Here is a 24,418-nt window from a genome sequence, read left to right as displayed (position 1 = left end):
AAGGCACAGTCAGTGACGGGGAGGATACCAGGGAGAGCTCAGTGAGCCACATGAAGCAAGGAGGAGCCTCCAAGCCCTGTGGCCAGTGGGCTGAATGCCCCCAGGTGTGAAGCAGGCATTAGGGCCAGGGGTGGCTGCCGGGGTCCTGAGGTGGGGAGGTGCTGGGTGGGTGAGCCTGGCACAAGCATCTCCTCCATGGAGCCCTGGGGGTGGCAGCCAGATTGTGGTGGGTTCATGGCATGTGGGAGGTGGGAAGGAGGCAGCGGATGTCGGACATTTGTTCTGGAAGTTTGGCAGTGAAGAGAAAGGGAAGAGGGAAGCAGCCCAAGCTGCTGGGTCCAGAGAAATGTTCTTGGTTGTTTTATTTTTTGTGGGGGTGTGGGGTGGGGTTTTGGAGGAAGCAGCCAATGAAAGGAAGACCTGAATATTGTGAGGCACCCAGACAGTCAGACCTGAAGGGATCCAGGGTGCAGGCGGGTTTGGTGAGCGTTGCCTTTCAAGAAGGCCACCACAAATAACAGCAGCAGGAAAATAAAAATAAAAATACAGCCGCAGATCCACAGGCCCCTCCTCGATGCTGAGGGATTCCCAGGGAGGGTGGAGAGGTTTCGCTTAGAGGGAGCTGGTTCCACTTACAAATGTGCCCAGGTTGAAGTAGGACTGGGGCTCCTGGTCTCCCTCTTTCAAGTGGGGGAAACAGACATGGTAGGATAGGAAGGCTAGGAGACAAGCTGGGTGAAGACTCGGTTCTTCTGACTGTCATCACGTGCGTTGGTGCTGCCCCTGGCTACAGTGGGTCAACATTTCAGGATGCCGCAAGCCAGAGAAGGTGATGGGTCTCTGGTGTCTGGCAGCTTGCTACGCCCAGGGCACTGTGGCTGCGAGGAAGTCAGAAGGCAGTTTCCCAGTGTGAATCTTGCTCTTCACAGCCCATTAGCATGTTTCCACATTCTCCGCCAGTGGACCCACTATGGCTGTGCCCTGCGTGTCTGTGTCTGCAGGCGGCTAGGTGAGACCTCCTCGCTCTCCCCGTTCTACTCCCCTTGCACCGGGGCCAGGCTGCTCAGCCTGGGAAGCAGCCCTTCCCCTCCTCACCGAGGCCGCACACAGCTCACTTCTTCCTTGAGTTTGGCAAACAAGGTCCATTTTGTTTCTGATGGTTCCAGCTGTTCTTGTCCTTTGCACGCAATTGTGTCCATACCAGGCTTTGTTCCTGGGCGTTCACTATGCTCCAGGGACTAGACTAAACTTACCACTATTACCTCATCGAATCATTGGAGCAGCCACACTGGGTGGGTACTCTTATCAGCCACAGCTGATGGACCAGCAAACAGGCAGTTTGAGATGAAATAACTTGCCCGTAAGTGCTAAAGCACAATTTGAACTCTAGTTGGGCTGGTCCAGAAGTGCCCTCTCTCCCTCACTTAGACTGAGTTCTGACACGGGAGGCATTGCCTCTTACAGCTACTCAAGGGAAATCAAATTAAAATTCTGTTCTGCCATCCCATTGGCGGTGTGTCAAGTGCACTACAGCCATATTAGCTGGTGGCTGCGTGCTGGATGACACAGGACAGATCCATCACAGAACGCTTTCCGCACAGCGCTGGTCTGCAGCATTGGAGCTGGAAAGACCTTCACGCACTTGGTCCTCGTCTCCACCCCACCTTCTGTGCTGCTGATGGAGAAGCTGAGGCCCAGATGGGGGACCAGCACTCCCACACACCCGAGACCTGGGATGCCGTCCTTCCAATATGTCTGTCTGTCTGTCTCTCACATATCTACAGTCTGTGGCCCTCTTGCTCACATAGATGCACACTTCCTGTCCTGGGCGGCCTCAACCTGCTTTGTGGCATCAACAGCCTCACAGGATCACATACCTGTAGCTGGTGAGAAATGCCTGCAGCCTGACACCCACCTTTTGGCCCCAGAAGCACACCCCATGCTCCCCAGGAGCACCTTCCCAGGAGCCCAGGACCCCCTCACAGAGGGTCCTCATGCTCAGGCCTTGCCTGTGCTTGCGACCGCTCCCTCCCTGTACCTCTGCCCATCCCACCCTGGCCTCCTTGCCGCCCCCATGCTGTTCCCTGGCTCTTGCCTGCCCACACACCTGCTGGCCACCTGCTCAGCGCAGGCTACGGAAGAGTGGGCCAGTTTTTCTGTTTGCCAAGGCTGCTGGGCTGCGGCCACTAGCGCACATAGGACAAGAATACAGAAATGTGCTTTTTAAAAGCAGAGGATGAAAACAGAAGAGGGGAGGGCTGTAACCCTCTGCCTTTGTTCTCAGTTTTACCGCTTGACTGTCCTCTACACTTGTCTCCCCAGTCCCTGCTGCAAGTGGGGAGCCTCTCTAGAGGCCTGAGACTGCATGGGCAGAAACAGGGCTCCCTAGGCCAGCCTTTCCTCACCTCGTACCCTTGCTGTGTCCCGTACTCTATGTGTAGGGTCCTGAGCAGTTATTTTGTCTTCCAATAAACCCTAAAGGTGGATGCTGTTGTGCTCTAATGTGCACAGAGGTAAAATGCCAAGTTTAACTTCATGAAATCAGCTTGGGGCACGCCGGAAGGGGACCACAGATCTTTGTGACCACAGAGCCACTTGCTCTTGACCACTGTGCATCCAGGCTTCCGTGGAGTCAGGAGAAAAAGTTTGACTGACAAGAATTCTCTTGTCTGGGCTCACTAGGAATGTGCCCATTTGCTTGAGGCCTTGGTCTCGCTGAGAAATAGCTCAGAATTCAGTATTCACAGGACTTCTTCGTGAGCAGCTCAAGGAGCGCAGGGAGGTGCAGAGCTCTGAGGTGGCTTTGAGAAGGGCTTCCTTCTCAGCACCTGATGAGAATGGGATGTGACGGCTCCAGCACAAAATTCTCGCATCTGAACTTACGCACATCGATGTCCTTGAAGGGGCTCGGCAGCACCTGTGAAGCCACCCTGCCCTGGTTCCCTGGTTAGGGCCCTCTGATGCACCTGAACATTCAAAGGCTTACAGGAGCAGTAGAAGAAGCGCAGCTTCTCTTGTTCCAAAGTCACGAATCTTGGCCCCAGCTCCTTGGGACAAAGCCCAGGTCCACAGGACCTGTCAGAGTTCCCAGCACAGGGCCTGGGTGATGGCTTCCACCAGTGCCAACCCTGAGGGAAGCGAGATAAGTAGCAGGACTTCCCCAAAAGGCAGACAGGGCAGGGCTGAGCTGGCTGGGAGTCAGCTGGAGAAGGGATTAAATTAAGAACAGAATTCCGGGGTCCACACCCAGGGGTTTTGATTAGTAGGCCTGGGTGGGGTTTTGGAATCTCTGTTTAAAAAATATCCCCCAGGTAATTCTTTAGCTCCAGTTTGATCATTATTAAATAAAAGTCTTTACTAGAACAGTTTTTCTTCTTTCTCATGGAGACATTGTACCCATTGTGTCCTCCGTCCCTCTGCCTCTGTGCTCCTCTCTCTAACACTGAACCCCAGCTCTGGACCTGCCAGGGGCTGGATGCTGGTGAGTGAGGTGAGGCTCAGCCCTGCCCTTAGCAACTCACAGCCTTCTCTTTCCCTACCTCTTCTCAGTGGAGACTCAGACCCCTTCTAGACATGGCTAAGACAGGCCAGTTAAATGTTTTCTCTCCCCTCAGGGCTCTGGAGAGTCATGGCCTCCAGATGAGCAGGGCCCATTCTCCTTCCTGTGCAAAACAGGCACCCTTTTGAGACCAGTTGTGCCCACCACCCTGTCCCTGATACCCCTGACCAAAAACCCACTTTCCTGTCTGATTTCAGCTCTTCTCTCCTCGCTTAAATACTCCTCCCGTAAGTAACATGACAGAGGCCCTATTGGTAGCAGACACTGGGTCCCTGGGACCACAGGCACAGAGCAAAAGTAAAATCCTGGCCCCCGCACTCCTGAAACCTCTCGCCAGGGAGGGGGAATGCAAGATGTTTACGGTAGCCACCTCTTTGGGCTTATGGAAGTGGTGATATTTGGTCTTGTGCCTGGTTCTTGACACAGAGCTCTTATAACCATTGTAATTTCCTAAGTGGTTAGGGCTGCCGGGAGCAGCCTTTTCCCCAATATTTGGTTGTTGCCTCTAGTCCCTGACACAGAGCTCCTAATTTCTTTGGAGTTTCCCAGGTAATAAGATGTCTTTATCCCAATGAGATGACAGGTGGTGGGCTTTTAGGCTCTGGTGACCAAAAAGCGCAAGTCATGATTAAGAGTTTGGAGCGTTCAGCCCCACAGCCCATTCATTCTAAGGTAGATAGGAGTACTGGGAACTGAGTTCATAGCCGACTGTCTATATGATGAAATTTCCACAAAGATCTCAAAAGTATGAAGTCTGGAGAAGTTCCGGGCTGGTGAACACATTCATCCAGGTGGCAGGAGGTGCCACATCCCAGTGTTAGAGGGACAAAGGCTTCTGTTCTCAGGAGCTTCCAGGCCTTGACCTAGGTACCTCTTTATCAGCTGTGCATCTAAATCTTTAATCATGTCCTTTATTGCTGGTAATAAACCAGCAAATGTAAATGGATGTTTTCTTGAGTTCCGTGAGCCACTGTAGAACATTCTCGGACCTGAGGAGGGAGTCATGGAAACTCCCAATTGCTAGCCATGTTGGACAGAAATGTGAGCAACTTGAGAATCCGTGGCGTCTGACATAAGGGGACATAAATGGAGCCCTCAACCTGTGGGTCTGCACTCAGAGTAGGCAACATTGTGATTGAGTGGTAGGATTCGAAACTGGTGTCCAGAGAGTGGAATTAATTGGTATGAAGGAAGCCACTTAGATTTGGTGGCCAGGTATATTACGGGTTGATTAAAGGAACATGAGTTGTCTTACGCAGAGGTCTCTGAGACCATAAAGAAAGTGCCACATTGGGGCAGGTAAGTGGGATCTCGTTGCTTTCCTGCTGGCTGTGGACAGGTGGAACTCATACCCCTGGGAGCACCCATTGCTGTGCCCCTTCAGTTTATGCATGAATTTTGGGCACCAGCCTTCCTGCAAGGTCATAGTTTGTGGTCACTGGTCCTCACCCCAGGACTTTCTTCCCCGATTCTTGTACAGTTTTCCTGCTCACTTCCTGCCCCCTGGCCGTGGAGTCAATGACAGCATGCCCGAGGGCATATGTAGCACAGCCATCTATGCCAATCTGCAGCTTTCTTGGTGCCTGCTAATGAGGTCAGAGCTCAGAGGCTATGTTGGGTATAGTAAGGTTGGAGCCTGAGCAGAGCTTGGCACACAGGAATTGCATTCAAAGCTCATTAGTGTGAAAGTCAAGAACCCAAGCATAAACCTTTGAGTCCTAGATACAGTGGTGCCTGTAACTTGCTGTTTGAGTCTTGGTCCCATTCCAGATATAAGCAATCGGACTTGCTCTTTAGCCAAGAGTCCAGATGATTCCCATGAACGTTACTATTTGGGAAACCTGTCCAGGAGCCTTTCTTCTCACTCTAAGCACTATGGTTAGGGCGGTAATTTTGATGAGTACGACGCTGGTTCTCTTAGGAGCCTCCTCTGTCATACAAGGAGTCAGACAACACGGCCTTTGTGGAAAAGAGTGCAAGATGACAACTCAACTCCAGGTCAAAGTCTCAGACTGGCTTTGTTTGGCTTCGTGCATATTCTTTTGGAATAGGGCTCCACTGTTTAAAAGTTGGGAAGTGTCTTAGACTTCTAGCTTTGAAAAATTGAATGAGGTGCGAATAAGCCCTGTTTTATGTGACAACTATCAGTTTCCTCCTCTGATCTCTAAAACTCATATCCTTACCCCAAGTTCTTCTCTGGTCACTAGTACTTTGAGGATAAAAATCACAGGAGGCTCTTAAAACACCTGAATAGATGCTCAGCCGTCTAATATTACAATTAAAAATGAAATATACACCGAGTTATCATTTCGTGCCTGTCTAACTAGCAAATATAAAAGTTTGATCCTGCACTGTGTTGACAAGGGCAGAGGAAACGGGTTCTTCCTCACACCTGTAGGAAAGCAAGGTGGTACAGTCTCTAAGATGCTCAGTCTCATTGTCTATCAAAATTGCCAAGTACCACCTACTCCTTGACCAAAACATACCAGTGCTGGGAATTCATCCCACAGACGTGTGCACTCACGTGAAATGTAATTCCAGTGCACACATGCAAGTTTAGGCACTGAAGCACTGTTTGTGACAGCGACAGACTGGAACTAACCCAATTGCCCTTCAATAGGGGACAGGCTAGATAAAGCACGGGCCAGCTGTACAGTTACACATTATGCAATAAAGCACTTCATGTTATGATATGACAAAGGGTTTCCAAAATATATCACTAACTGAACAAAGAAGGAAGTGAACAGCGTGCCAAGCCCAGTGCCATTTGCATGGTGGAGAGTACAGTGTCTGTGGAGAGATATACAAGGAACGGACAGCAGTGACCTTCTCTGAAGAGGAGACCTAGGAGGCCAGGGGACATGGGTGGAGGAAGTCTTTCACACTTTCAAATCCTTTGAACTTTGAGCCTTGTTGACGTTTTACCTAATCAGAGTTAAAAAACCAAAGGTTTTTGGAGAGCTAGAGTCTGTGGTTATACATTTCAGAGCTCCATTGCCTTTGCAGTTTAGTAAGCCTAACACTGATGAGTCCAGAGGTTCATCTTGCCGTAGGCCAAGTCTCTAGGTCTGTCTCTGAGTCTCTCCAGCACCACTGTCCTGAGTTGTGACACAACAGCCTCCTTAAACCTGAGCAGCTCCAGGCTCCTGCCTTAGCCTGGCACAGCTGCACCTCTGGCACCTCCCAGGATGCAGCCCTGGGTTCTCACTCACCTCACCTTCTCTGCCCTCCCAGGGGAGCCTTCTCAGTCGTGCGCAGGTGTGTGAAGGTGCTGGCTGGACAGGAGTATGCTGCCAAGATCATCAACACCAAGAAGCTCTCAGCCAGAGGTAGGTGCCACCCTGCCCAGCTGGCCCACAGCCAGGATTGCCTTCTCTTCCTCCCTCTGACTGTGGGCTCAGGACCTGGGCTGAGTCTGTGCCCCTGGGGGATGCTAATATGGTTAGTGACCTTTTTCCTGAGGGTGTCATGAGAATTGACCTCCCTCATCCCCTCAGAGAAACCTCGGCTGGAGCCCACAGCCTCAAAAAGACTGGCCAAGGTCTCTGTTTGTGCAGCCAAGGCGTCAGATGGAACCTCTTCCCCCCACCTTTCTGTTGTGACCCTTCCCTTCTCAGTGGCAGACTTTGCACTTGCCACACCCTGGCAGCCGCTCTGGTCTGCTGCTCAGATGACCTGGTCTGAGGAGGTCTTCCCTCTTCTCTGTCTCCTTCCTGGCTTTCCCTTACCCTTGCATTATGTAATTTGCTGGTTGGCTCCTTGTTTAACCTCTGTGTCCCTTCTTCACTGACCTGCAAGTAAGAGGGCAGGTTTCACCTGCAGCCCTGTCCTCAGCCTGTGGGACAGAGCCCTTACCATGTGCTCAGATGGCGTCGTGTGAACTGCTGGTGTGTTCCTCTTTGACTGCAGCAGCCGTCTCCAGTCCCTGAACAGGTGGTCTGGGGTGTGCCCTGGGTTTTGGAAATGACACTTAGCAAATTCTAATTTGCAGAGATGTTTGGAGGCCTTGCATGGCATGGTGGTCCTAGGACCATGAGTGGTTCTGGACCCACAATATCAGAATCTGGAGAATGTTAGAAGTACAGTGTATAGGGTCCTTTTCAAAGCCTAAAAAACCCAAGTCTGCGTTTTGTCAAGATGCCCAGATGAGCCAAATGGGCACCTGGACTCCTTGCCACCAGTGTGTGCGGGCCGTAATGGTGCTGACCACAGTCAGTGTGTTGGAGAGAAGTATCTGTGAAGACGCCCGGTGAGACAGTGTGTTGGCTGCCTTTGGGATGGTGAGGTGAGGGAAATTCTGCTGGGTGAAATGACAGACTCAGTGTGTGCGCAAGCATGGTGTCCAGGTGTTGGGCAGCTATGACTACACCTGGGCCAGGCCCGCAGGTAGGGGCCCAGGGAGCCCCACGGCTACTGGAACAGGACGTGCCCACTGCTCCCCAAGCCTCTCAGCAAGTGCGTTGCTCCTGTTTCGTCTCTCTGGCTTAGTGTGGCTGGGAGCACAGCATGCTCTCCTGGTGTCCTGTAGGGATAACAGGCTCTGCATGGGGGAGGCTGGGACAGGGGGTCTCTGAAGGCCCAGGGCCCTCACATGGCACAGTCAGAATAAAAAGGCCAGGCCTGTGGAAGGTGCAGAGCCTCAGTCAGCAGCATGAGCTACGTGGGCAGGAAGGCCTGCAGGAGTACTGTCTCATGTCCACAGGCTGGGGTTAGTTTGCCTCCGCTGTATGACTAGCGGCAATCTTGTGCCTGTCTGCGCTTGGGGTCTCTAATGATTATGAGAGGTGTCCCAGGTCTGGGATACAGTGGAGGGGGGCAGCAGGACCAGTCATGACTTGGTGGTGTCATTGAGGGTGCCCGGTAGAGGTCTCCCTGGATGTGCAGGGTTTTGGGCCAGTTTATCACACTCTCGGGGCACCTCTACAAACACAGCCCTGCACATTCACACACATGTACATGCAAAGACACGTGCATGCATGCGCACATGCACACGCCCGCACACTGACTGGCCAGGAGTCAGAGAGCATAGGGAGTGGAGTTTGCTTCCGTTTGGGAAGTTGACCAAGCACCCAGGACCGTGTGGTCCTGACTACGGCAGGCAGTATTCACCCAAGCCCCTCTCTGCCATGTGTTGAGTCTGGGAGGACGATGCCAGGCCTATGTGAGTGTGTGGGGTGGGGGTGGGGCCGCTATCAGGGAATGTTCTAGAAGAAGTCTGCCAACTGCTCGCCGTACTTTTCCCCATCGGGGAGGAGGAGCAGAGCTTCTTTTAGCAGATTTCTTTGTTTGCCATTCATGGAGCCTCCAGGGGGGCTTAATGCAGAATATTTGGCAACACACTTTAAGCGTCTCCTGCTGCCACTCTTGGGGACTTGTGCCCTCCCAGGTCTCCTGTACACCCCGTCCAGGGAACCGTGGCTTCCCTGTCCAGCCTCTTTCAGCAAGTGGTTCCCAAAATCCAGGAAATACTTCTGTGTGTATTTTTTAAATTAGTTTTTTTTTTTTTCAGTTTCAAAGAATCCATCAAGAAATGGAATGAAAAGTGAAAATTTTGCTTGTCCCAATCTTTGCCAAATCCTCACCAGGGGTCTTTTTAAAAATGCAGCTGCCTGTGTCACAGCCCTGAGGGTTGGCTCGAGCTCCTGCATTGTCACAACCCCATGGTGTAGACAGCAAGTGCGGGCTCCGTCTCAGGGCCATCCGTGCCAGGTCCCCTCCACGCCCCAGCCCTCTCCTTCCTAACGCCTGGGGACCACGACCTCCTCAGGCTCTGGGCTTCACCCAAATGCCGAGGGACCACTTCCTAGGCTCCCTGGCTGCCGGTCTTGGGGTGCCGGTTGGGAGCATGCCAGGGGTGCATCCAGGCTGTGCCTGAGCCCCATTCGGGTCCTGCAAGGGAGCCCTCTGCCCACCCACCTCCACACCCTTGCCTGGCATCTCGGTCTTTGGGATTATTTCTCCAACCGCCCAGGACTGAGCCCTATCGATCCTGTGGACGAAGGGGACATTTCTTGTTCTTAGACTTGAGGTCTCTTCTCTGCCCTGGCTCCTGGGCCTTTTGCCTGCCGGAGCTCATCCTCTGTCTATGTGACTGCACTTCCTCCTGGGATCTGGCCTGCTCTGCCCTTCTGGGACCTCACTCCAGAATACCCACTAACATCAGCATGCTGCAGGTGACACAACCATGGAGAGGGTAAAAGCTCCCCAAGATATCATCATGGGCCTTGGAGACAACACCCCCAGGTACCCAGCAGGAAGCTGGAGATGTGAACTTCCCAAGGCCTGTCCATTGTGGGACTTGTTAAGCTGGATGGATTGAGTTACGCACTAATTAATTATTAGGATGGGAAGCACATAGTGTAGTAATCTTGGACATGGGTTGAAATCCTGTGCTGCCATCTGTTTGCACTGGGGCTTAAGACAAGATGCTTATGCCATGGCAGTGACCCTTGTTCTCAACGTGCCAGTTTTTTAGGATATGAGATCACAGAGCATTAGACACATAAGTAAGCTGAGTTGTTTCAAGTAGTGGTGAGTACGGTAAGAAAATCAAACAAGGTAATGGGAAAGTGATGGAACAGGAGGGATGCTCTTGGAACAGCATCCAGGGAAGCTCTCCGAGAGGGGATATTGTGCTGAGTCTGCCTGATGAAGAGCCAGCAATCAGGAGAACACTCAGGGGCAGAGCATTCTGGGCAAAGGGCATGGTATGTGCTAAGGTCCTGAGGCAGACAGGAGGCTGCAGTTACTAGACCTTCCTGGCAGAGATGAGGGAGGATGCTGCAAGGTCTTAGATATGAGATTGGATTTATAATAAGTACACCAGTGGGCAGTTCAATACCAGAAGAAACAAGATCTGATTTGTATTTTAACAAGAGCTTTTTGGCTGCTGAGGACAATTGGCTGGAGTGGGGGTGGGAGTTCTCATAGTTAAGGGTTTGATTTTGATAAAGGAACTACCCTTTTAATCCCAGGCCTCAGTTTACCTATCTACATTAAACAGCAAGACCTCTAGGTCAAGGAAAACATGGTCCCTATGTGTTTTGATACGCTCTGTGCATTAGAAAATGAAAACCTTGACACAGAGTTATAAAAGTATCCCACAGTATACGTGTTTACATTTAACAAATCAATACTTTTAACAACAAAAAGTTACAACGCATGGGAACTGTACGCTGCACAAGACCATTACAGGATTCACATTTCCTAGCATTTCAGGCAGGGAAGTCTGGTCATCTGACATCAGTTGGAAGTCGTGTGGCCAACATTTTCTTTTGTCCTCGTAGTGGAACTTTGCTTCTGAGTAACGTCACAAGGAGAAAACATCAAAATTCCAGATTTGAAGTCCCACTCTCTGAACATGTAGCCCGGGCCTAAGGCCTCCTGTCCCTCAGATGGGCCTGGCCTTGAGCTCCTTGGTTTCTGGTTTTTCTGGGGGAGGAATGGGGCAGGGCAAAGGGTGCACAGCAAGGAGGGGTCCAGACTTCCTCAGCCCACTGAGGGCCTCCAAGCACCTCAAGGTGAGGATCCCCTTTTTGGCCGAGGACCTAGTATCCCCTGCCCTGCGGACATGGATTGAGTCTCGGAGGATGGGGAGCCAGGAGGACACCCTACTATTTGGCCCTCCTCTCCTTCCTTGCCTGCAGCTGGCCTACCCCTGGGGGAGCTGAGTCTGCAGAAGCAGCACTGGGTTTAATTGCTTTGCTTGTGGTAAAACCCTGTTTCAGCCTTGGTTTTGGCTTCTGCCGCCTGCCAGGGACAGCCAGTGATGGCTCTAGTGGACAGGGCAGAGGAAAGGGGAGCTGAGTACCCAGGGAGGAGGCTTGGGACTATCTCCATCCTTAGTGTCTTGTGGTGCCTGTAGTCATTCAGTGACTGACGCATGGCACCTGAGTGTTTGAGTGAGTCCCCATCTGTGGGCCCCAGTTTTCACACAGTAGGTTGAGGCAGCTGGAAGAGATTAGAAGTCGGAGCCTGAGAACAGGTAGTGCAGGCTTTAATGGCTCGGGGGTCTGAACGCTGGAGGAGAGGGTGGCTCCACAATCACCATGGGTGTGACTCTAGGCTGCGTGCCACTGCTCTGAATGTCTGTCGTGGCTCTCTCGGAGGGCTGTCATGAAGGCTGGAAGGCCTAAGGAGCACTCTGCACAATTTGTGGCACACAGTCCACACAGGTCAACATCCCTAGTCTGAAATCCAAAATACTCCCAACCGCCTAAGTTTGAGAGTGGTGCAGGAAACTTTCTTTCATGTACAAAACTACTAATAAATATTGTAAAAAAATTACCTTCAGGCTATGTGTATGATCGTTGATAAAATGTAAGTGAATTTTGAGGTTAAACTTGAGTCCCATCACTGAGATATCTCATTATATGTGTGCAAATATTCCCAGTTCCAAAAAAATCTGAAACACACTTGTGGTCCCAAGCACTTCACATAAAGGATACGCAGAGGATGCTGCCTCCTACATGTGCTAGTACTCTCTCTTTAACTGTTTTGTTTTTTAAATTAAGGCATCAGCTACTAAACTGTGAGAAAAGCATCATACAGGGAGTTGGGAAATGCATTTTCAATTCCAAGTCTGCCACCAAGGAGGCCTTGAGTTGCTCAGCTTGTGAAAGGAGACAGTGGTGCTCACGGCCCAGAGTGGCGGGAGGCACTGAGCCGTGTGAGTCGACTGTTCCCAGAACTCAGGAAGCAGAGACCACAGGACTGATCCTGAATAGGTGTAGGGGGAGACTGAGGGTCTTGTCAGAGGTCCTGGAAGGCAAGTGATAGTGCTGGGCCACCCCTGAGGCTGCCTCAAATGCAGCCTGCCGGGCAGGTTCACTGCTGGCTGGTCCTTGGTCCCAGTGCAGTGAAAGGGAGGTGGCTTCTGGGGATAGTATAGCTCTCCTGGAGAGATCCGTCACTCCCTCATGAAGTCCACCTGTTCAATCACTTCTTTTTTCATTCCGCTGTTTCTTGAATTCCTACTTCTGCCAGGCAGTCAGGAAGATGGGAGACCCTTAAGGGAGTGGATGTCTGCAAGACAGAGGAGCCTGAGAGTGCAGAGCAGGGCCCACCAGGCTGCCGAGGGGTAGGAATGAGTGATGGCTGGCGACTGACAGTGAAAGACTGAGCTGTGTGCCACACGGAGACTGAGGGGGCTGAGCGTGCAGAGCAGTGAGAGCTGCAGTGCTGGCTGGCTGGAGCCCTGGCCCGGGAGATGGGCCTGGAGGAGGCACAGCAGGGTCCAGGCTGGACTGGGGCCTTATCACATGGCAAGGGGCCCTGGAAACTGAGGCCAAAGGCGGTGGGGGGACTTGCCTCGCAGCTTCGGCCTCCCTGGGAGGTGGAGGCCATGGGCAGGTCCAGGGGAGGCTGCAGGTGGCTTCTCCCTGGGACTCCCTTGAGCATTTGTGTTTCAGACCATCAGAAGCTGGAGCGTGAGGCCCGAATCTGCCGCCTACTGAAGCACCCCAACATCGGTGAGGCCTGGGGGTAGGGAGAGTGTGTCAGGCAGGGGTCCTGGTGCTGGTTGGGGGTGTGGAGAGCAGCTGCTCTCTTCTGTGGGGTGGGAGGCAGTCGAGGTGGAAAGTGGGGCATCCCTGATGTTTTCCACATTCTCAGAGACCAGCTTGCTTCAGGGAAAGGCGAATAAGGGGCCCTTCTTCCCATCCCACACTGCTGCAGCCTCCTTCAGAACAGCTGCTTCAGGGAAACTCCTGGAGCTCAGAGACAGATGAAAATAGGCCAGGAGGGAAGCTTGGCCTTGACCTGTGTGGCCCACACTAGACCTACTCTCTGTTGAGCCAGCCAGAATCAAGATACAACTCAGCCCCTGCCCCAAGCTCAGACCTATTGCAGGCTGCCCGGAGAGGTGGAGCCCAGGGTGGGAGGAGGCAGGACCAGGACAGCACATGCATGGACCTAGGCTCAGGAAACATATGTCACTGATGGACCCAGCTCCCCAACTGCTGTGCAACGAGGGGGCAGATTCTTGGCAATCAGGGTTCCGAGTCATGGAGGGAGGAGCTTAGCTTTTAGATCTAGGTCTGCAGGAATGGTTGTGTGACCTTGTGTAGGAACACTCCCTTCTCTGAGCCACTTTCCCCCACTTTCATTTGGAGACGGCTGTCCGGATCAGTGCTTATCTTTTTCCAACCAACTGGGTATTTCACGATGAGGCAGCTTCTGATGGAACGAGTCTGGGATGGAGCCTGAGGCTTTGCAGTTGTCATGGCTTCAAGGAGAGGCCAAGGCTTCTGACTTGGAGAGCGAGGTCGATTCACTATCTTGAAGATGGTGCCAACTCTGACAGCTGCCATACCTTCTCTTCAGGGCGAAGAGCATCTCTCCATGCCCAGGGCCCCAAGAGTTAACTCTCCTGCAGGGAGAAGCAGCACCATCTGCTATTTATACCCAGAAAAAGCCCCTGCCTCCCTGCTTAGCAGCAGCAGGAGGAAGTGGGAGCCAGGAGAAAAGGCGGGCCAGCCAGGGCAGAGAGGGGGCAGCAAGGCAGAGCTGCGGGAGGAGCTGGCTGGACCCTGTCCTGACTTGCTATGTCCCTTCCTGACCATCAGTCCCACCCCAGCTGGGTGAGGGAGGGGCTGGAGCCATCTCTGTCAGCCTCTTGGTTCTCTTGGAGGCTATCAGCCTGGGAGGACGGAGGTGGGTCATGTGCACAGGTTCCTGCATGCGTGTGTGCGTGCGTGCGTGTGTGCGTGCGTGCATGTATGTATGTGTTGCTACTCAATAGCAGCTGGCTCAGGTCAATTCCACCTCTTCTCTTTGTGTCTCCTCCTTCCTCTCATTCTCAGTTGTAATGAGAGAATAATTTATGGGCTCTGGGGCTGACAGAATACAGCTCAAATCTTGAATTTGTTGCTTCATTGCTGTGTGACCCCAAACACACTGCTTAGCCACACAATTTTCTCTGGAGAATGTGAACCATATCTACCTTGCAGGACACGATGATTAAGTAGAGCACAGCATGAAGATAGGCATCAGACCAGTGTTTATCTGTCACTAAACTGTCCCCTTGGCCCTGTCCTGCACCTTCCCAAATAAGGCATCCTCTTGCCTGGAGCCCTGTAAGACTATCCCTGTCCTGAGCCAATAAGACCGTTGGTCTTTGGTGGCAAGCATGACACCATGGCGGCTAAGAGCATGGCTTTTGAAGTCAGACACACCAGGCAGTGCTGAGGCGCTGAGCGCCAGTGTTGAGGAGGTGTGTGAATAGGGACAGACTGTACCTCTCTGAACCTCAGTATTCTTCTCCATGACATGGGGATAATCAGTCCCACCTTGTAGGACTGTTGGGAAGGTTGAGGGAGAGTGTAAATATCTTCCTGAAGAAGTGCAGAGGCTTGCATGCAGGTGCAAAGCTGAAGGTGAGTCAGTGCCTTAAGAGATTGACTGGCTCTTATGCTGCTTCCTGGTCAAATCTAGATATGCCTGTGTGTGTCCTGGCTCAGCCCACGGTCCTGGCTCAGCAGATGGGTCCAGCTGTACCTTGCACAAAGCATTTGCCTCCCAACTCCTGCCTGGGGAGGATGGTACTTGCTCTCTGTGTCACCAAACCTGCAATAAGGCACAGCCCCAAAAACCATCCCGAGGGTGCAGCGAACTGTGTTAGGGATGACCTAAGAGCTGAGTCTGTGATGTAGCCTGGGAAAGGAAGTGCAGCTGGTCAAAGGTGCAGGATGGCAATGTTTTCATTTGATGATTCTGAGCACCAGGCACTGAGCTGAATGCTTCACAAGCATCATCTCTTTAGTTTCCCATATAGTCCCAATTCCATTAGCTTGACTCTAAGGTTAAGACATTGGCCAAAGTTGCACAGCTTGTAAGAGGTGGATCTGGGAGGTGAACCCAGTAATTCTGATTCCGGAACCCATGTGGATTCCATTTAGCTTCCCAAGCAGACATCAAGATGTGGTGGTCTGAGGCACACAGGAAGAACAAGTACTATCTTTCAACTCTTGTGGCGGAAATTGTAACCCCTGGAAATATCACAGGAATGTCAGATATCAGTGACTCAAACTAAGTTACAGATTTATCTGTTCTATGACAGTATTTTAAAGTGACGTGGTCATGCAATACTGTGGACACGAGCAGGCCAGTCACTCCCCTGGGAGACAGGACTGTTGCTGTAGCTGGTGGTCTTGGTTTCTGCGCTTACTCGTGGGTTCTGGCAGCTGTGTTCTGCAGATAGCCCTGTGAGGGGAGGGGGCTGTGTGTGAGTCCTGCACTGCAGGAAGTCCTGTGTCCTGTACCACAAGATGCAAGTCCACTACTCTAAGCAACTGAGGCCAGCTCCAGTACGACTGTGCAGGTGGTTCGCTGCTTAAGTGGCGGCTAAAACCCAGCCACGTGTCCCTTGCCCAGTGGTTCAGAGAGGCAGCCTTTTATAGCAATGCAGAGAAAACTTGCCCGAGCTCTGTCCACTTTCCTAAGCCCTGAGGCCTTCTCTACAGGGGCTGAATCTGACCCCTCATCCTCTTGGGGCTCCTATAAAAGGGCCATTGACCCAGTCCTGAAGCTCCTTTTGGAGTTGATTTTGACTACAGTGTGGCTTCTCACACACAGGGCAGGGAAGTCAGGACCACCTCCAGCCAGTGTAGACAGGAAGAGTCTGCTCCCCATGAGTCCACAGGGAGGAAAACAGTCTTTAAGAATATTTAAAAATTTTTTTTTGCCTTTTTGAGACAGGATCTTGCTATGCGTTCAGGCTGGCCTTGAACTCACTTTGTAGGAAGGCTGACCTTGAACTCCCAGCAATCCTCCTGCCTCAGCTTCCTGAGTACTGCAATGACAGGTGTGTGCTACTACGCCTGGCAGGAAAACAGTCTTTTGACAACTCTATTTTGACACAATAACAGCATAAGCTTATTGCAGATCGACGAGGAGACAAAGACTTTATGTCTTGTAAACTCCTCATCTAGAAGTACCATCTAATGAAACCTGTTTGCACATGATCTGCAATCCATGGCCCTCTCAAATAAATACACTTGTGCATTATCTCAGCTCAACTTCCTTCAAGGCAGAGCCTGAGCCAGGCATTCAGGTGCTGTGAGCAGCCAGCTGTCCTGGCAGCCGGGGGTTGGACGCACCAGCTTACCAAAGGGGACCTTGGCAGGGCACTGATGTAAGATTGCTGGGTCCTGTAAACCAAATATAGTTATATAAGCATGTGTGTTTAAGAAACCAAGCCCGCATTCATTTGGAATGCACTGAAAATTATGACAGATTAGTAGCTGGGGGAGTGGGTACAAGTGCATAAGGCCATGACAGGAGGACACGAATGATAGCGTCCGAGCAGCAGTACCTGGCTGTTCACCTCATTTAGGTTTGACCTTTACTAGAAAAAAGTCAATAAAATAAGGTGGGTCTATATACATGTACTCTTAAGGGTTTCTTAAACATCTTCCGATTACTATTCACCAGTTCGGATCATCACTGCAGAGTGTCTTAGGGTTTTCATTTTAACCTGTGTCCTGTCCTCTCTGGTGTCCATCTCCTGTCCCCGAAGGTGCTCACTCAGGGCATTTGACACCTGTCCTTCTGCCCATCCTGCATGTTTTACTTAAAATATGAGAGCCATAAACAACTTGGAGACTCAGTACTGAGGTACAGATACATACACCAAGAAAAAATTCAGTAGTACTAGGGCTTACAGTGAAAAACTGGCTCCCCAAGTCTCCTCCCCAGAGGCGCCCCAATGCCCATTTCTCTGTATTTTTCCAGAGAGATTTATGCCATTTATAAGCTTAAATGCATCCTTTAGAAAAGAACTACGCATACTGGTTTTCGCTTTGCTTTTTCTACTAAACAACATGATTTGGAGATGATTCCGAACCAGCGGATGCCTAACTGCCACATTATTTTAACAGCTGTGTAATTTTCCATTGTGTGGATGGATCACAGCTCTCCGAGTCAGCCTCCCTCTGTGGACATTTTTAGGTCGTGGTGCAGGGAATGATGTGAGCCTTGTCCTGTGACAGTTTGCCCTTGGCTGACAAAGTGAGGGCCCCCAGAGTCAGCCTCAGCCCTCAGGCCTTTCTTTCTGAAAGCTCAGGGAAAATTTTGGGAGCTCTGGATTCTTGGGGGCATGGCCTCTGTGCTTGGTAAATGAGCTGTGAAGAGATGACAGCTTCCTAGCAGTCAGAGCTCCAGGTCGCTGCCACTCCCCACCGCAGGCCTCCATGGCTCCCTTAGCTCCTCAGACTGGAGGCAGAGCAGGGCTCTTGGCTCGCAACCACTGAGGAAGCATGACTGTGTGCCCAGTGGAACATAGGCTGCAAGTCCAACAGTGTTATTCTCATGGCCCAGGCAAGGAAAGAGGCTCAGAAAGGCTTAGTAACCTGCCAGAAGTCACACAGCCAGTTTGCTGCAGGGATTGGAGTTATAGGCTCTTTATGGGCCAGCAACAAAACTGTGGGTTGCTGGGGAGTTAGCTCAGTGGCATAAGTGCCTGCCTGGCAAGCGCGAGGTCGTGAGTTCATCCCTGGTACCGCCAAAAAACAAAACAAAACAAAAAACCTGTGGGTTGTTGAAAGGGTACCAAACTGACCAAACAGAAATTTTTAGTCTTTATGCACAGAGCTCTTTCAATAGTGCCTGGGGTCTGTGAAAGCTTGACATGGTGAGCCCTTCGCACCTGAGTTTGTCAAAACGCCTGGCACCAAGTTTGTGCTCTGAGACTGGGAAATCAGGATGCTGACCACAGGAGTCGGAGGGATGGTGGGGCTGGGGTTCGGTGTGGTCAGGTGTAACCAGCTGCCTCGCCCCTCCCACAGTCCGGCTCCACGACAGCATCTCCGAGGAGGGACACCACTACCTGATCTTCGACTTGTGAGTCTGGCCTCACCCTGGGATATGCCCAGGGTATGGAGGTGTCTGGACAGAATGAGCTCACTGGGCCCCTTGGCCTCTGGGACCGGAAATGCCTCCAAGCTAGGCTAAACTCCCTCATCTGCCCAGAGTGCCCCAACATTTGACAAGCTCAGATCTGCCACCTAAGCCGCACAAGCTACTTTTCCTGCTGAAACACCGCACCCTTTTGACCATCATTAGAGCTGTTCCTCTTTGGTTTGTGGGCAGTGGTGCTGACTGATACGCCGCTCATACAGGGATACTGAGTTTCCCTTTGCAATCTGTTTAATTTGCCTGCAGTGATGGAATGATGGGCACAGGTGGTTCCTGGGCAGGTCGTGAGGAAGCACTGGTCTCATCTATGAAGCCCAGAACAGGGGCATGCTCGCTGAGGGCAGTGGTGTATAGAAAACCTCACACTCGCCACTTGATTTTCCTGTGAACCTAAAAGTACTCTAAAAAAAGAGAAAAAGTTCATCAAACAAACAGCAAACAAAAGCAAAACCAAACAGCTGTTGGGCTCCCAAGAACTGGGTTTAGCATTGTGATCTGAGGCTCCCCACTCCAAGGAGAGCCCAACTGCAGAGAAGGCAAGGATGGGGTACGACGGGGTGTCAGAGAAGGAAGGGTATGCAGGAAGAGGGGTAGGGGTGGCAGCGGGAACATCCCTGGGACCCTGCCTTCCTGTTTGGGGGCTGAGGTTCTATGATCCTTGGGCCCCAACCTCAGCTTTCCGGAGACTCCTTCAAGCAGGCCGGTACCTGGGGCCTCTGTGGGAGAGTGACTCAGTGCCTGTCTCCCCAGAGTCACTGGTGGGGAGCTGTTTGAAGACATCGTGGCCCGGGAGTATTACAGTGAGGCAGATGCCAGGTGAGTGCCAGATGCATGCGGTTGGTGGTGTGCTTGGGGCAGGGCCCAGCTGACTACGGTGGGCTTCCCAAGTAGCCTTACCCCTCAGCCTCGACCCTCCCTCTCTCTCCCCAGTCACTGCATCCAGCAGATCCTGGAGGCCGTGCTGCACTGCCACCAGATGGGGGTGGTGCACCGGGACCTGAAGGTAAGCAAGTCTTGTGGTGCAGCCCTGGGACCTGCCACCTGGAGCCCCTGCCTTCTGCACTTCCTGCCTCCCACAGAGCCGGGTGGCACCAGAATCCCCTTAATTTTCAGAGTTAGGTGGGTGGGAATATTTTCCCCAACTGTCAGGTGAGGAAATTGAGCTCAGGAAGACAGAGTGGCTGGGTTTGGGTCCCAGGTCTTCCAGCCCCAGCTACTTTATCCAGGCCTAGCGAAGTGTGGGCTGTCCTTGAGAGCAGGGAGAGGAGGCAGGATGCCTCTGCATCCCAGCAGGGCAACACCTCGCCAGCTCCTTGGCCTTGACTGCCTTGACCTCCCTGAGCCTTGACTTCCTTACCGCAGTGGTTACCATGGCAACCCCAGCTTCTAGGGCGGCTGTCAAGTGAGATAGCACAGTGCCTGGGGTACGGAAACCTGTTCCTCTTGTTCCGGGTCTCTGGCATGCAGCAGAAAAGAAAACTAGGACCTGGGGTCCCTTTTCTCCCCTAAAGAAGGAGATGCGTAGGACCAAGCCGTCTAGGTCTGGCCCAGGCCTCCCAGCCTTGCTGTCCGCAGACTTCATGGAGCAACAGTGGCTGAGAGCTCAGGTCATCCTCATTTTGCAGAACAGGGAACCACGAAGGCTGAAAGAATCCAAGGAATTTGCCCAAGGACGAGCGTTTCCATGTGCTAGAATTAGGAGAGGGAGTCTTGGTCTTCTAACCCAAGACCTGTGATCTTGGAGTCCCATGCCAACAAGCCACTTAATGTAGCTCCTACCTCTGCAGCAGTCCTTTTTAGGGTGACACTGCTTTTGGGCCTTTGGTGACAATGAGCTCATGTTCTGTGGGGTGCCACCCCAGCACCATGGGGGAGTACTCCCCAGTGAGAGAGTTTCCTTGAATCACATTCAGAACCATCCAAGATCAAGCGCCCAGCTCAGAAGAGCTCTAGAGGACTTGGGTAGCTTTGTAGGCAGTCCCACATCTTCGGTGGCTCTGGTCCCCATTCCCACCAAAGATGTGAGCTCTAGTTCCTCCTTACCCTGACAATCGTCTCAGAGCATGCTCCAGGTGGACTGGAGCCCTCTGAGGCAAAGTGATCTGAACTAAGCCCTGCCACCTCTGAAGTCCCTGTATCTCACCTGAGGCTCAGAAGAGCTGCGTCACTGTCATGGTAGACCCCCAGGCAGGTGTGCACTTGAAGAGGGTCTCTGGCCAGACTGCAGGGAAGCTTCTCCCATGGGCCCATGCCCGTTATAGCTACAGCCCCTGCACAGGAGCAGGAAGGAGGAGAGCAGCCCAAATTTAGGCCACTCTGGATATGCTAATTAGTGGCACATTCATCAAATCAGGGCAGGACAGCTATGGAGGCCCAGGAGATGTTGGGAACACAGTCCCTAGATGACAAAGGAGGCATTAATGAGCCAAGCAGAGGGATCTATATTTGTTTGGGTCTGGGCTGGCTTTGGATAGTGAAAGGTCAGAGGTGGGATCCTGGAAGACCCCTGGAACGGCCAGAAAAAGAATGGAAATCTATCTCCGGAGTCCCTGAGCCCAAGCAGTCAGCATGAGTGATGCTTATCACCACTTACGGTCACAACTGCAATGCCTTGCGTCGTTTGTCCGGGTTAATCCGGACCCTGATGGCTGGGCATTGTCCCAGTTTCTCTGAGAGGAAACTGAAGCTCGGAGAAGCGAAGTAACTTGGCTGAGTCCCACAGAACAGAGATGCCAGCTCGGGGATTAGAAGCCGAGGTTATCTAAGTATGGAAGTGACACTCCTACTGCCCGTTTGCTCTCAGTCCCGAGGTGCAGGGCACCAGTAGAAAGGGGAGAAGTTCCAGGGGCATGGGCCAGTGGAAGGTGGCAGCCACAGTACCCAAGAGGCCAGATAGGAGCCTTCCCCAGGTCAGTTGTGGTCTCATGGACAAACCCCGCCACCTTTTATCCAAAAGTGGCTTTAAAGGAAAGCCCTTGATTCTGCCTCTACCACTTACCAGCTGTGTGATGTTAGTCAAATCACTTGACCTCTCTGAGTTTCAGATTCCTCATCCTATGCACAGGACAAATGCTTAGGTAATAATAATGGATGAATGACTCCTATTGTTTTTTGTTTTGTGTTTGCAAAATCAAACACATGACCTTGCACTTGCCAGGCAGGCGCTGTGCTGCTGAGCTATATCCCCAGCCAGGTCTCCTTTTTTAGACAGAATAGTAACAAGGGATCTCTTTGAAGGGGTGACAAGGTGTGAGACCCTAAAAAAAAAGATAAAGAGAAGCTTGGCTTTTGGGGAGACCAAATCAGGAAGGGGGGAGAAGTGCAAAGACACTGAGATAGCGACATGCAGCATGTTTCCAGGGGCATAAGAAGGCCCTGTGGAAATGGGGGTAATAATACCTATGCCAAGGGCTCACTGCGGTGGGAGAGGGGAGGATGCATGCAGAACACTCGGCCCATGGCTGGTATTCAGCAGGAGCCACATAAATGCTGTGGCTGCTCCCTTGTTGCCTAATGGCTGACCCACCTCTATCCTTGTCCCCATTTTTCCCTCAACCCCAGCTCCAGACCTTGGGGTGACTGATGTCCTAGAAGATGGAGGTCTTGCCAAAAGATAGTCCCCTCTCGGGGTCCTGTGACTGGGGTCGGAGGTAGGGGCAGGGCCCTAGGAGCCCATCTGTCCCTCCCAGAAGCCCAGGCACCATGAGTGAAGTTCTCTAACTGTTGACTGTCTCTTGCCTTCTCCTCCCCCTTCCTCCCTGGTTCTGGGAAGCCGGAGAACCTGTTGCTGGCCTCCAAGCTCAAGGGTGCCGCGGTGAAACTGGCCGACTTCGGCCTGGCCATCGAGGTGGAGGGGGAGCAGCAGGCATGGTTTGGTGAGTGGGGCAGGGAGTGGCAGGGTGGTCTTTGTGTTGACACTTAGGCCTCGGGGGACGTTCTGCCCAAGTAGGTGGGTTGGAGACAGCTGCTGGCTGCCAGGGCCTTGGCAGCAGAGGCCCATGCCACTCAGCCTGTGGGCCGAGGGGCACTGTACAACCTATCTCCCCTGGCACCAGGTGCAGGGATAGGGTCGTCACTGAGACGGAAATGTGGCTTCTTCGTTTTGGAAGGGCTTCCATGAGGTCTCTTGTGTCTGGAGGCTGGAGATCAGTATCTGGATTTTACAGATGAGGAAACAGGCTACACAACTTGGAAAACGTTAAGGGCACTTAAAAAGGTGAAGCCAGGATTTAAATTCAGATGATCCAGCACACTTTGAAATTTTGGTATCATTGGGGACATATCCGCTATCTGGGGATGCTTTTCAGTGGGCAAGAACCAGAGCTCCGGGTTCAGACCCTGACCCTGCTGTTATGTGTGACTTTGGGTGAATTATTTTCACTTTCTGTTTCCTTATCCCTAAAATGAGCATAATAATAGCTTGTTCATCCAGGACTATATGAGAATCAACAAAGACCAGGCATAGAAAGTGCCTAACCTAGGGGCTGGGGATTTAGCTCAGCAGTATAAGCGCCTGCCTTGCAAGCGTGTGGTTGTGAGTTTGATGTCCCGTACTGATTTAAAAAAAAAAAAAAAAAAAAAAAAAGTGTCCAGCCTGATACATAGCACACAGGCTCAGTAATTAGTAACTGCTTCCATGGTTGCTTGTTAAAATGTTTTGTGGATCTTTTATTTCAATTGATTCTCTCAACAACACTGGGAAGTATTGAAGACAGGAATCCCTAATCCTTTGATAGATTTGAAAACTGAGGCCTAGAAGATCAAGAAAGAGCCCAGGGGAGTTAGGGGAAAAGCCTGAGTGAGGAGGAGGCCTTCTAGCAGGCCATGGCAGCTCCTGCAAGCTGTGGGGAGTGGGAGTGGACAAGGGCTCAGCTCTTAACTTGGGGCTCACATGGCGAGCTCATCTCACCTTTAGGTTGTAGCAGTTGGGTCATGGTGGCTGCTGGGCAGGTTGTTTGGGATCTTGAGTGTTGGGACTGCTTCTTGCTGTCTGTGGTAGGCTCTGGAGCGGTGGCAAGTGTGCGGCACCTGGTCTGCCTTGCTCTGGAGGCTTCGCTGGCTTCCCAAGCTCGAGGTGGCAGGGCCGTTTCCACCTGCCCCAGGGCAACCTCGTCCCCTCTCCCGCAGGGTCTTGCTCCAGGTTACTCACGTGCCACCTCTGTGTGTGTGTCTGCCTGTCTGTGTGTCTGGGGAGCAGGGTTCGCAGGGACACCCGGATACCTCTCCCCAGAAGTGCTGCGGAAGGACCCATATGGGAAGCCTGTGGACCTGTGGGCCTGTGGTGAGTCCATCCAAGGGCCTGTTAGTGGCCCAGGGTGCCATGATGCCGGGACCCTCTCTGCTCTCCACCCCTCCCCTCGGGAGCTGAAGTTTCTCTTGGTCCTCTCCCCAGGAGTCATCCTGTATATCCTGTTGGTTGGGTACCCCCCATTCTGGGATGAGGACCAGCACCGTCTGTACCAGCAGATCAAAGCTGGCGCCTATGATGTGAGTGTCACTCCTCTCTGAAGCTGCCCCATCCAGTCACCTTCTGGTCCCCTTCCAATATCTAAGGATACATCCCTCTGGCCTTCCCAGATCATATAGGTCCCCTTGTCACTCACTTTTGGGGCAGGGATTGGGTCCTAGGGGGGCTTGAATACTGATCAAGTGGTACTCACAAGTTGCCCAGTGATTTGGGGCTCAGATTGATGGGCTGTATTTCTGGGGTGCCAGAGGGCAAAAGCAGCCCCAACGCAGGGTGCAGGGGATGGAGGAGGCCCTGAGCCTTGTCTTCTCCCATATTTATCAGCATATATAACAGCATCTGACATTTCTCTCACACTCTTCTGAATGTTTTACCTATGTTATTGTGTTTCATCTCACACTGATCTGTGATAGACAGAGGTATTATTCCCATTGTACAGACCAGGAAGCTGAGCTAGACAGAGGCTAAGCAACTGCCCA

At 52.1% G+C, this 24,418-nt stretch overlaps 1 protein-coding gene across 3 annotated transcripts in view; it reads left to right on the top strand.

Moving 5' to 3' along the window:
- The window catches only part of Camk2a (calcium/calmodulin dependent protein kinase II alpha), a 59,846-nt gene that overhangs the window by 8,310 nt on the left and 27,118 nt on the right, over positions 1-24,418 (top strand). For all 3 annotated transcript variants that reach the window (XM_013140951.3, XM_005006992.4, XM_005006993.4), the window contains exons 2-9: positions 6,794-6,888; positions 12,970-13,029; positions 18,343-18,397; positions 19,223-19,288; positions 19,403-19,475; positions 22,245-22,347; positions 23,670-23,753; positions 23,865-23,959. In XM_013140951.3, the coding sequence (XP_012996405.1) occupies positions 6,794-6,888; positions 12,970-13,029; positions 18,343-18,397; positions 19,223-19,288; positions 19,403-19,475; positions 22,245-22,347; positions 23,670-23,753; positions 23,865-23,959 (631 nt within the window). The remainder of the gene's footprint in view (positions 1-6,793; positions 6,889-12,969; positions 13,030-18,342; positions 18,398-19,222; positions 19,289-19,402; positions 19,476-22,244; positions 22,348-23,669; positions 23,754-23,864; positions 23,960-24,418) is intronic.

This window comes from Cavia porcellus, unplaced genomic scaffold, assembly GCF_034190915.1.
Source record: "Cavia porcellus strain 051 isolate PalLab524CR breed Dunkin Hartley unplaced genomic scaffold, mCavPor4.1 scaffold_21, whole genome shotgun sequence".
Lineage (NCBI taxonomy): Eukaryota > Metazoa > Chordata > Mammalia > Rodentia > Caviidae > Cavia > Cavia porcellus.
Note: the sequence above shows the minus strand (reverse complement) of the source record. Positions and strands in the feature narration are given on the sequence as shown.